We start from the raw sequence: 14,773 nt of genomic DNA on the forward strand, positions 1-14,773 counted from the left end.
CAAACCACTCTAATCTTTGCCAAGAAAACCCTAAATGGGGTCACTTAGAGTCAAACATGACTGAACCAACTGAACAACATCCACAAATGTTGCCTGAGCACAGCAGAGGCCTCATAAATGAAGCCACCCATTGCCAGTCTAGAGACCTGGGGACTATAGGGTAATAGTAATTAATAATAATAATAATAATAATAGATAATAATAACATATGGCATTTATATAACACTTTAAGATTTGCTAAATGCTATCCATGATCTCATTTGACTCTTACAACACCTTTGAACACATACCATAGTGTTACAAAGTAGTGAAACTGTGTTCCTTTAAAAATATCTTGTGGTTTGTAGTTGTGGAAAAATACAGAATTGTCGACAGCAGCTGTGGAGATAACGCTTGTTATTCCATAAGTTGAAAAAATGCACTCATCTAGGGGCAGGTTATCTTGTTCTGGAAACATTCACATGAGAAAAGCTGTGCCCACCCTTCCTGATATCCAGCTGATCTCAAAATTGACCTTTACTTTGATTGGCTTCAGCTATTCTTGCTAATGCTGCCTAAGGGTGCCTAAAAGCAGTGTATAAAAAGAATACATTGATTCGATTCCCTTAGTATCTACCCAGCTAGCTGAATAAAAAACCATTTTGCCTGATCCTCAGATTCCTGCTTACTCACTGACCGCAACTTCATGGACACACTGAGGTTGACCAGGAATGACCCCTGCGGGTCAACTACAAATTTAATACCACCAGACTTTATCAAGCCATGGTCTTCACCTATAAGGAATTCAAGGCTCTGTGTTCAGTATCCATGAATTCTCAGTGAGTTGTTCTTTATTTTATGCCTTGCTTCTGTATCTAAAATTCTATTTGGACAGCCACCTGAATGAATGCATGGATCAGAGACTAATAGCTTTTGAGCTGGGAGGACCTTCGAGATTATGTAGACTACATCAACTTCCCTGTTTTATAAATGAGGCCTTGAGAGATGAAGTGACTAACCCCAGGTAACACTGGAAGTAAGAGGCATCGATGTGATTAGAACCCAGTTCCTGACTCTAAATCCAAGTTCAAACAGCAAAATACTCAGTTCAGACTCTGTATTGTGGTTCTTGATAATAGCTAGAAGGATCTGCACCCAAGATTCAAAGTCTGATGTGAAATGTAAAGTTAAGACAAGAGGAATCACACCAACCAGACAAGCACTTAAAACAACTTTAATAGGTAAGATAATTGGTATGTGGGATGTCTTATGACAAATGTGGTTACAATGACATTAAATATCCAATCAATTTGCCCACTTGCATTCCCAGCTTGCAAGGACAGTTTTTCCCACCCCCAAGAAAAGTAAACCATTTAAAAAAATTTATTTGGTTCTATCCATCATCCATTACAACCACTACTTTTAAAAGCAAGGTGTGAGTGATACATTCATTTGACAAAGGCAAAGAAGGTGAATTATTGTACAAATTAGCATCTGGTCCAGCTAGGATCTGTGCTCTCTTCCGAGAGAAAAAGGATTGAGTCATGCAACTGTGCAAGAATGATGAAGGACAAACAGGTGACGTGGAATCCAAAGAAATCCCAACAAGGACTAGGCAGAAGATGGGATGTTTGTGTCTGTCTTTGGAATTTAGGCTTCCTTGCTGTACTATTTCAGTATCCCTGGACCCTGAAATACTACCTGACAACCCATGTTGATTATGTTCAATGAGGTTACACTTCCATTTGAAGCTAGAGACTGGAATTCAAGGTTGTAGGCTGTCAGTGCCCAGAAGTGGTACCCCAGCAATCTACTTTATGAGGGTAGGACATAGTCATGATGTCTCTTGGATGATGCCAGGATATAGCTATACTTTTGCATTTGGAAGTAGGAACAAGAGATTCATATATCAGCAATTGAGATACTAAAATCACTTACACGCCTACATAATACTTAATATTTATAGTCATTTTTTCCAGAGGCTACAAACACATTGCAGATGTGACCTCATTCACCTCATAATTTATCTGTGAGAGAGGAGGTGATGGGAGGATTGGAGATGAGCATCACCTCCATTGTATGGATAAATAAGCAAAAATACATTGAGTGTGGTCAACTTATGCAGAGTCACATAGAATGTCTCACAAAATGGCACCCATTTCTCCTATGTCTGTCTCAATGATCTAGGCAGGTCAGCCTGTCTGCCTGTTTAATAAACAGCATGACATTTCATGCAAATTATTTCCTTCATGGTTTGTACTATTTATCACCCAGTTGCACTGGTAATGTTCTCCTGATGGTGAAGAGAAGTTAAAAGTCTGTTTCCCTAAACCAGTCATATCAATTGGCTTCATTTCTTTGGTGAGATGACTTAAGTCACACCAATAGTGATGAAAGTCTTTTCTTTTAAGGGACTGGACTTTTTTTTTTGGCAGGGCAATGACGGTTAAGTGACTTGCCCAGGGTCACACAGCTAGTAAGTGTCAAGTGTCTGAGGCTAGATTTGAACTCAGGTCCTTTATCCAATGCTTTATCCATTGAGCCACCTAGCTGCCCCGATGAGATTCTTTATGATCAAATTATCCTATATTACATATAGGAAAAATTATTATTAGGATTTTTCTGAGTAGTCATTCAGTCTGAGGTCTATGTCTCTACCTCCAGGCCCATTGGTGTAAGATCCTCCCTTGTGATTAGGACATCTCAGTCTGAGCAGCCAATTTCCCTGGCTTCCTTCAAGTCTCAGCTAAAACATCATCTTCTCCAAGAAGTCATTCCCAGTGCTCCTCAATGCTAGTACCTTCCTCTGCTGACTGTCACCAGTTTGCATGTTTTCTCATCCCTTTTTTTCTGTGAGTTTCTTAAAAGCAGGAATTGACTTTCACTTTTCTTTGTATCCCCAATGTTTAGCACATAGTAGGTGCTTAAAAATGATTGACTGATGGACTGACTAATATGGGATACAGTTGGGACCCAGCATAAACAACTCTTTGGTTAAAAAAAAAACAGATGCTTCCTGAATCCTATTGACATGAATTGTTACTGTTCCTATGAATTCAACATTTGTATCTCAACATGTTCAAAAAAGAATTCATTATCCCCTCATAAAACTATCCAGCTTTTGAACTTCTCTATTATTGTGAAGGCCACCATTATCCTTCTGGTCCCTCAGGTTCTCAATCTCAGTGTTATTTTAAATTCCTCCCTCATATCCAATGAATTGCCAAATATAGTCATTTGTTTCTCTCTGCCAGTCACATATATTCCCTTCTCTCCACTAACATAGCCTCCAGAATAAGTTGGACCCTCATTGCCTTTCATCTGGACTTTAGAGTCATTTGTTTCCCTGTTTCAAGTCTCTTCCCATTCCAATCCATTATCCATAACAGCTGCCGGAATGATTTTCTTTAAGTTCAAAATGACTTTCTCATGACTCTGATCAAATATAGACTTCTATTTAAAAATTTTTTTTTAATTAAAAAAAATTTTTTTTGGTGAGGCAAGTGGGGTTAAGTGACTTGCCCAGGGTCACACAGCTAGTAAGTGTTAGGTGTCTGAGGCCGGATTTGAGCTCAGGTCCTCCTGAATCCAGGGCCGGTGCTTTATCCACTACACCATCTAGCTGCCCCTAGACTTCTTTATTTGACGTCCAAACCTCTTTCCAACATGGCCCCTTCCTATTTTTCCAGTCATCTAACACATTACTCCCCTCCATATACTCTATGGTCCAAATATACTGGCCACATATATTCTGTCTCCCATCCTTTTTCAGCCTTTTCACTGGAGGAATCCCATACCTGGGATGCTCTTCTTCCCAACCTCCAACTGTCAGAATCCCTGGCTTTCTTTAAGATGTAATTTAAGTGGGGTCAGCTAGGTGGCGCAGTGGATAGAGCACCGGCCTTGGAGTCAGGAGTACCTGAGTTCAAATCCAGTCTCAGACACTTAACACTTACTAGCTGTGTGACCCTGGGCAAGTCACTTAACCCCAATTGCCTCACATAAAAAAAAAAAAAGATGTCATTTAAGTGCTATTTCCTGTAGGAGATTTTTTTTCTGGTTCTATTAGCTGCTAATACTCTATTCTAAGGCTGCCTTCCATCTCTGGATTTATCTGTGTATATATTGTCTCTCTCCCTAGAATGAAAACAGATACTTTTCACTTTTTAAAGATCTCCTCAGGGCGTAGCCCAGTGCTTGGCATATAGTAAGTGCTTAATAAATGTTTGTTGATTGATTCCTTAGCCAGAGTCTGAACTCTCTGGTGGTTATTTAAAATTTCAGGGGCAGAACCCAACGTCCAGAGGAGCTAACATCTCCTGGCTAAAATGCTATATGAGTATCTTGAATGAATTTCCTTGTTTTTAACATGGTCTTTTGTTTCCCAGAGTGGGCTTCTGGTATTCCTTCCTTGCTCCTCAACTGGACAAGAGCCCTGGGAGTCAATGAATAAAGCAGCTAACTACCAATTTATTAAATACCTACTATGTGCCAGTGCACAGTGCTGCGGAGACATAAAGACAAAGGTGAAACAGGCGCTGTCTTCAAGGAACATGTCACATTTAGAACAATGGGGGTTGCTGGGTAAGGAAGACTGGAGAGGAAGAGGTGGGAGTAGAGAAGTGACTAGGAGGGACTATGGCCAGAGAGGCTGTTTGGTCCTTTCTACCTTTTTCTATTAAAGACTCTACAAAGCACATGCAAGAAGCTTCATGGCTGACAAGTAATGTGAAAACTACTGTTTCTATTGTTCCTGAAAAGATGAGAAGATAAAATGGGAAAAAGGATTTGTATTTTTAAAAAATTGTTAGATAGCTAGAGGATAGAGAAATGTTAAACAGAGGTTCTTTGTCTCCTGTTGCCTTTTTAAAGAGTCATCTATACTCTCTAATAAATGCCTCCTGTCTTCTTTATCCCTACTAAACCCTTGCAGTGAAGGGTTATAGTGGCAGAAAACACTCCATTTTGGCACCTGAGAGGTGAGGGGACAGTTCCATTTTGGGGCAGTGGTGGAAGAAAGGACATAAACTGGGATTGTGCCCATTGTCATTGTTTAAGCGTAGAGTACAACATTTTTGGGAGACCAGAGAGGTGGAGAAGAGCCAACAGCTCAGAGTGACTGTGCACCAACCATGTTATCCATCAGCCACAAGGGTTCGATTGCAAGCTCCTTGAGAGCAGGGGCTGGTTTTTTATTTTTATTGACTTTTGCCTTTCTTTGTATCTTTGGAGCTTAGCACACTGCCTGGCACAAGGCAAGTGCTTTAATAGATGCTTGTTGACTGAGTGAAATAATACCTAACTGGGATTCCTCATCCTCTATGTAATTTAGACTGTGCTCATCACAGGAGAGGGGGTGATGACGTGTTTGAAAACAAGTACAAAGTATATTTGTATCTTACCAGGATACTCAAATGTTGTAAAGGTCAGTGTGATGATTATAGCTGTCAAGGGGCAATAACTGTTGTTAACAACAAACAAACAAATCTATTTATCTACAAGGGCCTCATTTTGTCTGAGTGAGCATTGTTCTAGAATAGTTCCACTTCCTTAAAAGGATGCTGGCATTTAATCAAGTTTCTTTATGCAGGAAATAAAATTCATGCCCTGGCTTGTCCATGCGGTGAATAAGAGAGGACCCAGAGAATGCAGGAACTAGGGGACAAGAAATGAGCTGATCCTGCTGTACACTCCCTATCTGGAGGGATGTGGAGCTGAGAAGTTGAAGAAATGACTTTCAGAAGCATCTGCAGTTGACCTTGGTTTACTGAAAGGCAAGAAGGCTGTGGACAGTGACTTCAGGAACCCATGGAGAGGATTCTGTGGATTCTTTCAGGTAAGGTGTAGGCCACAGCCTACCCAGAGTTCTCTGACACTGCCTTTTCTGCATCCCTGCCCCGACTTTCATACCCAAATATCCAGATACTCTCAGAACGCCATATGGGCTGGCATTCTTACCTGTCTCCCTCTCCTGCCTTGAACTAAGTTCACCTTAAAGGACCCTCACTGGGCCCATCAATGAGCTTGCACGTGCACGGGCTTTTCCAAGGGAAGTTGGATGCCTTTGGCATCCTTAATGGGAGACACCTTGTGAAGCAGACAACCAAGGAACACGTCAGGATCTGAAACTCACTTGTTAATTCTGCCCCTCGGCAGGCTCCCTCCTTTCATGCGCCTTCTATTTTGATCATTCCTTAATTAGGAGACGAAAGAGCCTGCAACCATTTCTGCAAAGCTGCAGCTGGGATCCAGGACCAGATAAACAGAGATTAAAAAGGAATCGGAGAAATATGAGCCCCTGCATATGAAAAGTCCTCCAGTGATCATTTTCTCTGGCTTGCTTTTATGGAGATTTAATATGATTTCCCACATAAAAGCCATCCTTACTCCCCACCAAAGTACATCCCTTCTCCAAAGCAGCCAGGGTGGTCTGAACATCCAAGTTGTCTCATTCAGTTGAGATTTAATTTGGATTCACCTAAAAATGATAGCTCTCTTTGTTTGTTTGTTTGTTTGTTTAAAGAGAAGGGAAGCAGAAACCAGAAGAGAAGAAAAATAAAAAAATTTTAAAAACCAAACAAACAATAAAACCAACAAAACAGGCCACAGGATTGTCATTGAATGCATATCAGGTAATTAGCATTAATGCTACTGGATAAGCACTTTTAAATTAAAGAACATAAATGTCTTGTCCCATTCCATGTTCCTCTGTTAGGAGTCATCATAAAGTGGGTTGTTGTAGTTACCCCAGGATCCATAGTCATGGTCGTCCAGCAGCCTTCCGTAGGAAGAATGCCTGGAAGAAAAGAGAAACAAGTGGGTTTGGTTACTTGGAAGTGGTCCCAATTCTCAACTCATCTGTGTCTGCTATGGGGAAATTACAGTCAAGTTCTTGCTGATATCGCTGTCCCTCTTCCATCCTCAAGATTCTACCCTTCCTTATTCTGGGCATGGCTTTGGGGAAACCCTATTTAGAGAATGTACCCATCACCTCCTTCCTCTGGGCCTTTTAGGCTGCTCCCTGCTATCCATTGCCCTCCCTCTCTACCTGGCTTATTTTCTTTTCTGGTCATATATGCCTCTTATGGGGGGCAGCTAGGTGACACAGTGAATAAAGCACTGACCCTGGAGTCAGGAGGACCTGAGTTCAAATGCAACCTCAGACACTTGACACTTACTAGCTGTGTGACCTTGGGCAAGTCACTTAACCCCAACTGCCTTACCAAAAAACGAAAAAAAACCCCAAACCCCCAAACCAAATAAATAAATAAATGAATGAATGAATGAATAAATGAATGAATGATTGAATGAATAAATAAATAAATTTCTCTTATTCTATGTCTCATGTGAATCTGAAAGCTGAGAAAGCGTAAGCCTCTTAGCCCATTCTTTTCACACTTCTTCCCTTCATGACTTCCACACTTCTTGTCTCTAATTCTAGCACTGGCTGTTCTAATATTAGAAATGAAATCAAGATACTCTAATAGGAAATGGGATCCAATGATATTTTTTTAAAAAAGTTATTGGATAGGGGCAGCTAGGTGGTGCAGTGGATAGAGCACCGGCCCTGGAGTCAGGAGTACCTGAGTTCAAATCCGGCCTCAGACACTTAACACTTACTAGCTGTGTGACCTTGGGCAAGTCACTTAACCCCAATTGCCTCACTAAAAAAAAAAAAGTTACTGGATAGAATTATCAAAGTAAGGTGAAAGCCTACAGCAATAAGGCTTCTCCTGTGTTATAAAAAATGAGAAAATTAGTGTAGTGACAATGTCTTTGATCTGATATCCTTGAGACTCCCTGGTCTCAAGAGTAGGTAGGTGGGCCAGTTGATAAAGAGTGATGGACTTGGAATCAGAAAAACTTTAGTTCAAATTCTGCCTCAGAAATTTCCTAGCTGCAGGGGTTACCAGGTGCCACAGTGGATAAAGCACTGACCCTGGATTCAGTAGGACCTGAGTTTAAATGCAGCCTCAGACACTTGACACGTACTAGCTGTGTGACCTTGGGCAAGTCACTTAACCCTCATTGTCCTGAAAAAAAAATGAACAAATAAATGAATAAATAGAAATTTCCTAGCTGTGTGACCCTGGGCAAGATACTTAACAACTGTCTGCCTCAGTTTTCTCATCTGTTAAATGAGAATAATAATAACCTACCTCCAAGGAGTGTTGTAAGGATCAAATGAAATTACATATATATATATATATATATATATATATATATATATATCTTAAAGTGCTATATAAATGCTAGCTATTATTATTATTATTTAAATACAGAACTATAGTTCTTTTTATTATTATTATTATTTTTTTTTGCAGTGCAATGAGGGTTAAGTGACTTTCCCAGGGTCACACAGCTAGTAAGTGTCAAGTGTCTGAGGCCAGATTTGAACTCAAGTCCTCCTGAATCCAAGGCCAGTGTTTTATCTCCTATGCCACCTACATGCTCCCTATTGTTATCTTTAAAATAAAAAATTATTTTCCCCAACTACATGTTAAAACAATTTTAACATTTTTTAAAAAGTTTTGAGTTCCAAATTCTATCTTTCTCCCCGCCCCCCAACCTGCCCCGATGGTAAGCAATCCAATATAGGTTATACATGTATAGTCATGTAAAATATTTCCCTATTAGTCATTTTGTACAAGAAGACTTGAACAAAGGAAGGAAGGAGGGAGGGAAGGAAGGAAGGATGGAAAGAAGGAAGGATGGAAGGAAGGAAGAAAGGGAAAAATAGTATGCTTCAGCGACAATATCATTTGGAAGAAAATAGCATGTTACATCATGAGTCCTTTGGGATTGTCTTGGATCATTATAGTGCTTAGAATAGCCAAGTAATTCAAAGTTGTTCATCCTTCAATATTGCTGTTACAATCTACAACATTTGCCTGGTTCTGCTCACTTCACTTTGCATCAGTTTATGTAAGCCTTTCCAGGATTTTTTCTGAAATCACCCTGCTTGTCATTTCATATAGCACAATAATATTCTATCACAATCATATGCCACAACTTGTTCAGCCATTCCCCAATTGATGGGTATTCCCTTGATTTCCAATTCTTCACCACCACAAAAGGAACTGCTATAAATATTTTATTCAAATAGGGCCTCCAACCACCCCTCTTTTTTGATTTCTTTGGGATGCTAGATCAAAGGGTATGTAGAATGCTATATAGCCCTTTGAGCAATAGTTCCAAATTGCTCTCCAGAATGGTTGGATCAGTTCACAACTCCACCAAAAGTGCATTAGCATTCCAGTTTTCCCACATCCCCTCCAACATTTACTAATTTCCTTTTTTTGTCATATTAGCCAATCTGATAGGTATGTGTGAGGTGGTACATCAGAGTTGTTTTAATTTGCTAGCTATTATTATTTAATCAAGATAGGGAATGTTTTTCATTCCTTGAGAAATCAGAACTGGTGATTAAGCTAGTAAAGAGGTATACTTGGTAAAACTTAGTTATTTTGTTAATGAAAGGAAGTATTAGTTTTCTGAAAAGACCTGTCTTCCCCAAGGGTGTTCCCATTTACCGCTGTTTTCTTTGAAAAATAAAATCAGAAACAATAACTGAAAATGAAATTCTTTTGTTCTTTAATTGGTGTGGAACATATTTATCTTTTGGCGACAAAAGTGACTTATTGCTTGAGACAATGGGATTTTCTAGTTAGCAGGAAGAATTCTGCCCTTCTTCCTTCCCTTTGACATCACCACTACCCTGGTGCAGGATTACCTCATGCCTACACTTTTGCAATAGCCTACAATTTGATATCCCTGCCTCAAGTCTATCCCCACTACAATTCATCCTTCAACTCAGCTGTCAAATTAATCTTCCTAAAGCACAGACTTGATCATATCACCTTTTACTTCAATAAACTCAATGGCTCACTATCACTTCCTAGATAAAACATGAAATCTGTTTTGACATTTGAAGTCCTTTACAACCTAGCCCCCTCTGACCTTTCCAGTCTTTTTAAACATTACCTCCCCTTCATGTACCACTCTATGATCCAGTGTCACTGCATCTTTCACCTCTGGATATTTTCAGTGTCTGTCCCCCATTCTTGGAGTTCCAACTGTCTCACGTTCTATAAGAAACCTTTCCTGATCCCTCTGTTGAATATTTCCAAATTATCCTGTACATAGCTTGTTTATACATAATTATTAGCATGTTCTCCCTCCAGTTTGGCTGACTCTGGGGAGCAGAGCCTGTCTTTCACCTTTCTTTGTATCAGCAGTGCTTAGCCTGGTGCCTAGCACATAGAAGGCATTTAATGAATGCTAATTGACTGACCCACTAGTCCTGATGGTCAGGATCTCTTTTCAGACTCCCACTCCCAGTGGTTGTGCTTTAATAAAATGTGTTTCTGAAAGGTTTAGCTAAAACTCAGAGTGAAGGTTGTTTTTCTCCACCCCATGATATGTAACTTCTCAAAAGAAACCTTATGTGCCAACATGCCTATAAAACAGGATGTACTCACAAGTAGGCTTACTCATGTGACCCTTTCCCCAGCACCCTTTGGTTGTCTACAAGAAATTCCGTTGGAACGCAAATTCTCACAGAGTTAGAATGAAGGCTTGGAGCAGAATTTGTTATGCTTTGTGCAAATTTTTTAAAAGCAGGGCTAACAGTCATGATCTCAAATAAATCCATCATAAAAATAGCTGTATTTGAAAGAGAACAACAGGGACATGAAAGGTACCATAGATATCAAAACTAAATAGTTGGAGAAATGTGCCCCTTTTACATCTAACAGAAAGGTAAAGCAAGGATGTACATTTTCACCAAATTAGTTTTGGTATCAAGATAAGAAAAGGAAATTCAGAGAATTTGAAAAAAAATTGCATAGGCAAAGAGGAAGTGGGCAGTTAGGTGCATAGAGTACAGGAGTCAGGAAGACTTATCTTTGTGAGTTCAAATCTGGCCTTAGACATTTATTAGCTGTGTGACACTGGGCAAAGCACTTAACCCTGTTTGCCTCTAATCTGTAAAACGAGCTGGAGAAGGAAATGGCAAACCACTGTAGTATCTTTGCCAAGAAAACCCCAAATGAGACCACAAAGAGTTCATATGCAACTGAAAAACACTAAAGAATAAAAACAATCAAATATTTGAAGAGATATTATTTGCTCATGGTTGGGTCATGCCAATATGATAAAAAGGACAATACTACCTAAATTAATTTACTTATTCTGTTCCACAGCAATGAAACTATCAAAGGCTTACTTTATAAAGTTAGAAGAAATAATGAGAAAAAATGAAAGAATATTAAAGAAGAAATAATAAGAAAAAATGAAAGTACCAAGGGGTTACTTTAGAGAGTTAGAAGAAATAATAAGAAAATTCCTTAAGGAACTAAAGATAAAGAATTTCATGGGATCTCAAACTATATTAGAAAATAATAACCATACCGCGCCCCGCAATAACTGTTGGTACTAATTAAAAATTAGAAAAGGTGATGAAACATAGAAAGGGAAACAGTAGAAAATGAAAGGATAGATGAATGAAAGTATTTACTAAGCACTAATTGTGCTCAATGCAGGGCATGTAAATACAAAAACTAAGACATTCTTCGTCTACATGGAGCTTAGAATATAAGAGGGAGACAACACATACAGTTTAGTGTAAGCCAGGAAGTAAGTATTATTTTGGAAAGATACAAAGTGTCTGAATTGAGTTGTAAAGGAGTAGATTGACATACTCTTTCTAGTAGTATTGGTTGTATTGATTGGACAATGGAGAGAGAAGGAGAGAGAGGGAGAGGGGGAGAGACAGAGACAGAGAAACAGAGAGATACAGAAAAACAGGGAGACAGAGAGACAAAGAGAGACAGAGAGAGAAAGAGAGAGAATGGGAAGGTGGTTAAAGGAATATAGGGAAAGGGCAGTGCAGATGGTAAGTATGTGGTTGGCAAGGCCTTTGGCAAGGAGATGGCTAGGGAGTAAGGTGAGGCATTGCTGGAACTGGATTGGCCTGACACAGGGCCATGTGAGGTACTCACTAATGACAATGAGCCTTCTGGGTAAGTGTTGGGAAAACAAGTGTTACAGGACATGGTCTCTGCTCTAGGTGGTAAAATGGTTGTCAAGGAAATGCCCAGAGATTAAATTAACATAATAGCATAATGTTCAATAAACCCAAGGACACAAACTTATGGGTTAAGGATTCACTGTTTGAAAAACAAAACAAAATTACTGGAAAATGTTCTTAGAGACTAACACTTTATATTTTGTACCATGATTACCCCAAATTTATACAAGACATACATACAAAAGTAACCAAATTAGAGGATCAGGGAAGGAAGTGCCTGTCATAATTATGGATAGGGAAAGAATCTTTTTTTTTTTTTGATGAGGCAATTGGGGTTAAGTGACTTGCCCAGGGCCACATAGCTAGTAAGTGTCTAGTGGATGAAGCCGAATTTGAACTCAGGTCCTCCTGAATCCAGGGCTAGTGCTCTATGCACTGCGCCACCTAGCTGCCCCCTGGGAAAGAATTCTTGAAGGAGGAAGGGACAGAATGGATCATTGGAGACAAAAGTGGACAATTAGGATTATATAAAATTGATTCTTTTTAGGCTAAACAAATCTGTACAGTTAACTGGGAAAATCTTTATGATAAATTTATTTGATAAAGATATGATATACAAGTTCTATAGGGAATTTGTACAAGCTTTATTTCTATAATTATATATTTGCATAATTTCACATATTTATACAAATATATAAGAACAAAAGTTATTTTCCGACTGATAAATGATCAAAACATATGAATAGGCAGATCTTAAAACAAAGGAAAACTATCAATAATTATTTAAAATCACCAGTAATAAGAGGAATGCACAGTATAACATTCGATCTTATGCCCATCAGATTTACAAAGAAAAAAGTATAATCACCACTTCTGGAGGAGAAGTGGGAAGACTGACACCCTACAGTTGTTGTAGAGATGTGAAATGGACAACCCATTCTGGAATTCAGTTTACATCTATACCCTTTCTCATTCCTCCCACCCCTAAGTCACTAAACTGTACATATTTGATTTTTTCCTGTTCATTTTATATAAGAGAATGTTCATATTTGTGACTATCAGATTTGTAACAAGATTAAAGAAAAAAATTAAAAGGAAAGAATAGGTATATGTTGTATCTGTTTGGGCTACAATTATACTCAGTTATAGTAGCATCGATACTACTGCTGATAGTAAAGGTACTTTTGTGCCCAAGAAGATGAGGTCCTTGGCAGGACTCTTAAAAGAGAGTGGCCATGACCTAAGTCATCGATCAGTGTTAATTAAGGCACCCTTTACAAGGAGGGATGCTGGTTTCTTCCTAAATTGAAAACAGGTCTCCACGTGCAAAGTATTTCAAGACAATGACTGTGACCATCTAAGGTGGGAGTTCATTCCTTGGCATGAAGGAACAGGGCAATGGAAACTCCTTAAACTGTGAGACTTGTACAACGTCGAATCAAAAACAGAGAACTGCCCAAGCACTGGTCTGCCAGGAATATTACCTCTTATGATTTAATTTGTCTCGTCCTTCTCCTCTTCCCTTCCTTTTTTCCCTTCCTTCCTTCCTTGGTTCTTCAGCTCCTCCTCCTTCCTTCCTTTTCCTCTTCCTCCTCCTTCATCTCTACTTCTTTTTCCTTCTTTCTCTTCCTCCTCTACCTCCTCAGCCTCCTCTTCTTCCTCCTCCACCACCTCCTTCTCCTCTTCTCCCTCTTCCTACTTTGGAATTCTTGCTACCTACTGAGCTGCTTTTCTCAAATACTGAGGTATCTATCCTATGGGACCCAATAATAAGTGAGAACCAGGGTTGTTCTTTTCCATGTGCTTCAACCAAATACAGATCAGATTTCAGCTTGGATTTGTTTCCTAATTTAGAAACAAACACTGATAAAAATGGAGGGCAAGATGTAGAAGTTAGGAATATGAATGGGAATATGACAAGAGATGCCTAATGCTTTCGAAACTGTCTCAAGAGGAAGCTGGTATTTGGGAAGAAATTGGCCATCCAAGAGAAGTCAAAAAGCATTTATTAGGCATCTACTACTAGGTTCCAGGCACTGTGCTAGAAAAGATGAGATGGAATGGGATACCTTGTGGCTATAGAGGGGAAAGAAGGAAAGCTGAAAACAGTGGCTATTCTCAAGGAGCCTACAAGTTAATGGGGGATACTGCATACAAACAACTATGTATAAGCAAGATATAAGATCAATTGAAGATAATGACAGAGCAAAGGCACTACTATCAAGGGGAATCAAAAAAGGGAGATGATCTCTTAATCTTGAACCTGAAGAAAGTCAGGGAAACCAGAGGATGGAGAGAGAATTCCAGGTATGGGGGACTGCCAGTGAAACTCTCTGGAGTTAGGAAATGTAGTATCACATGCAAACAAGGAGGCCATGTCACGGGATTGAAAAGTATGTGTTGGAAAGTAAGGTGTGCTGATAAATATTTAACAACCAGCTCTTCACAAGAGCAAACTTTTAAAGTTAATTTGCATTATTAACATTTTCTCTATCACTTCAATCAACAAAACAATGAATCAAAGTCCTGACTTGTAATATTTGCTGATTTCCAAAATGTAAATGTTCATACTAAAAGTTTAAGAATCAACTCTTGCTAGCTGATTCAGGATGACTCCATCACACCCCTGAGGAAAGTGGACCAGCAGGCTACTGCAATAGGCTAAGAGACAAAAGGTAGATCTGTACCAGGGTACACAAGGGAAAACTGAGGCCGACAAAGGTTAAGTGACTTGCCCAGGGTCATAAATATCTGAGGCTGGGG

General features: G+C 39.3%; 1 protein-coding gene across 1 annotated transcript in view; it reads right to left on the bottom strand.

Moving 5' to 3' along the window:
• Positions 1-1,199: 1,199 nt before the first annotated feature.
• Positions 1,200-14,773, bottom strand: part of PARM1 (prostate androgen-regulated mucin-like protein 1) — a 131,723-nt gene continuing 118,149 nt past the window's right edge. Inside the window, exon 4 of the mRNA XM_043970652.1 lies at positions 1,200-6,775. Coding sequence (XP_043826587.1) covers positions 6,691-6,775 — 85 coding nt within the window. The 3' untranslated portion in view covers positions 1,200-6,690. The remainder of the gene's footprint in view (positions 6,776-14,773) is intronic.

Source organism: Dromiciops gliroides, chromosome 6 (assembly GCF_019393635.1).
Source record: "Dromiciops gliroides isolate mDroGli1 chromosome 6, mDroGli1.pri, whole genome shotgun sequence".
In the NCBI taxonomy this organism is placed as follows: Eukaryota; Metazoa; Chordata; class Mammalia; order Microbiotheria; family Microbiotheriidae; genus Dromiciops; species Dromiciops gliroides.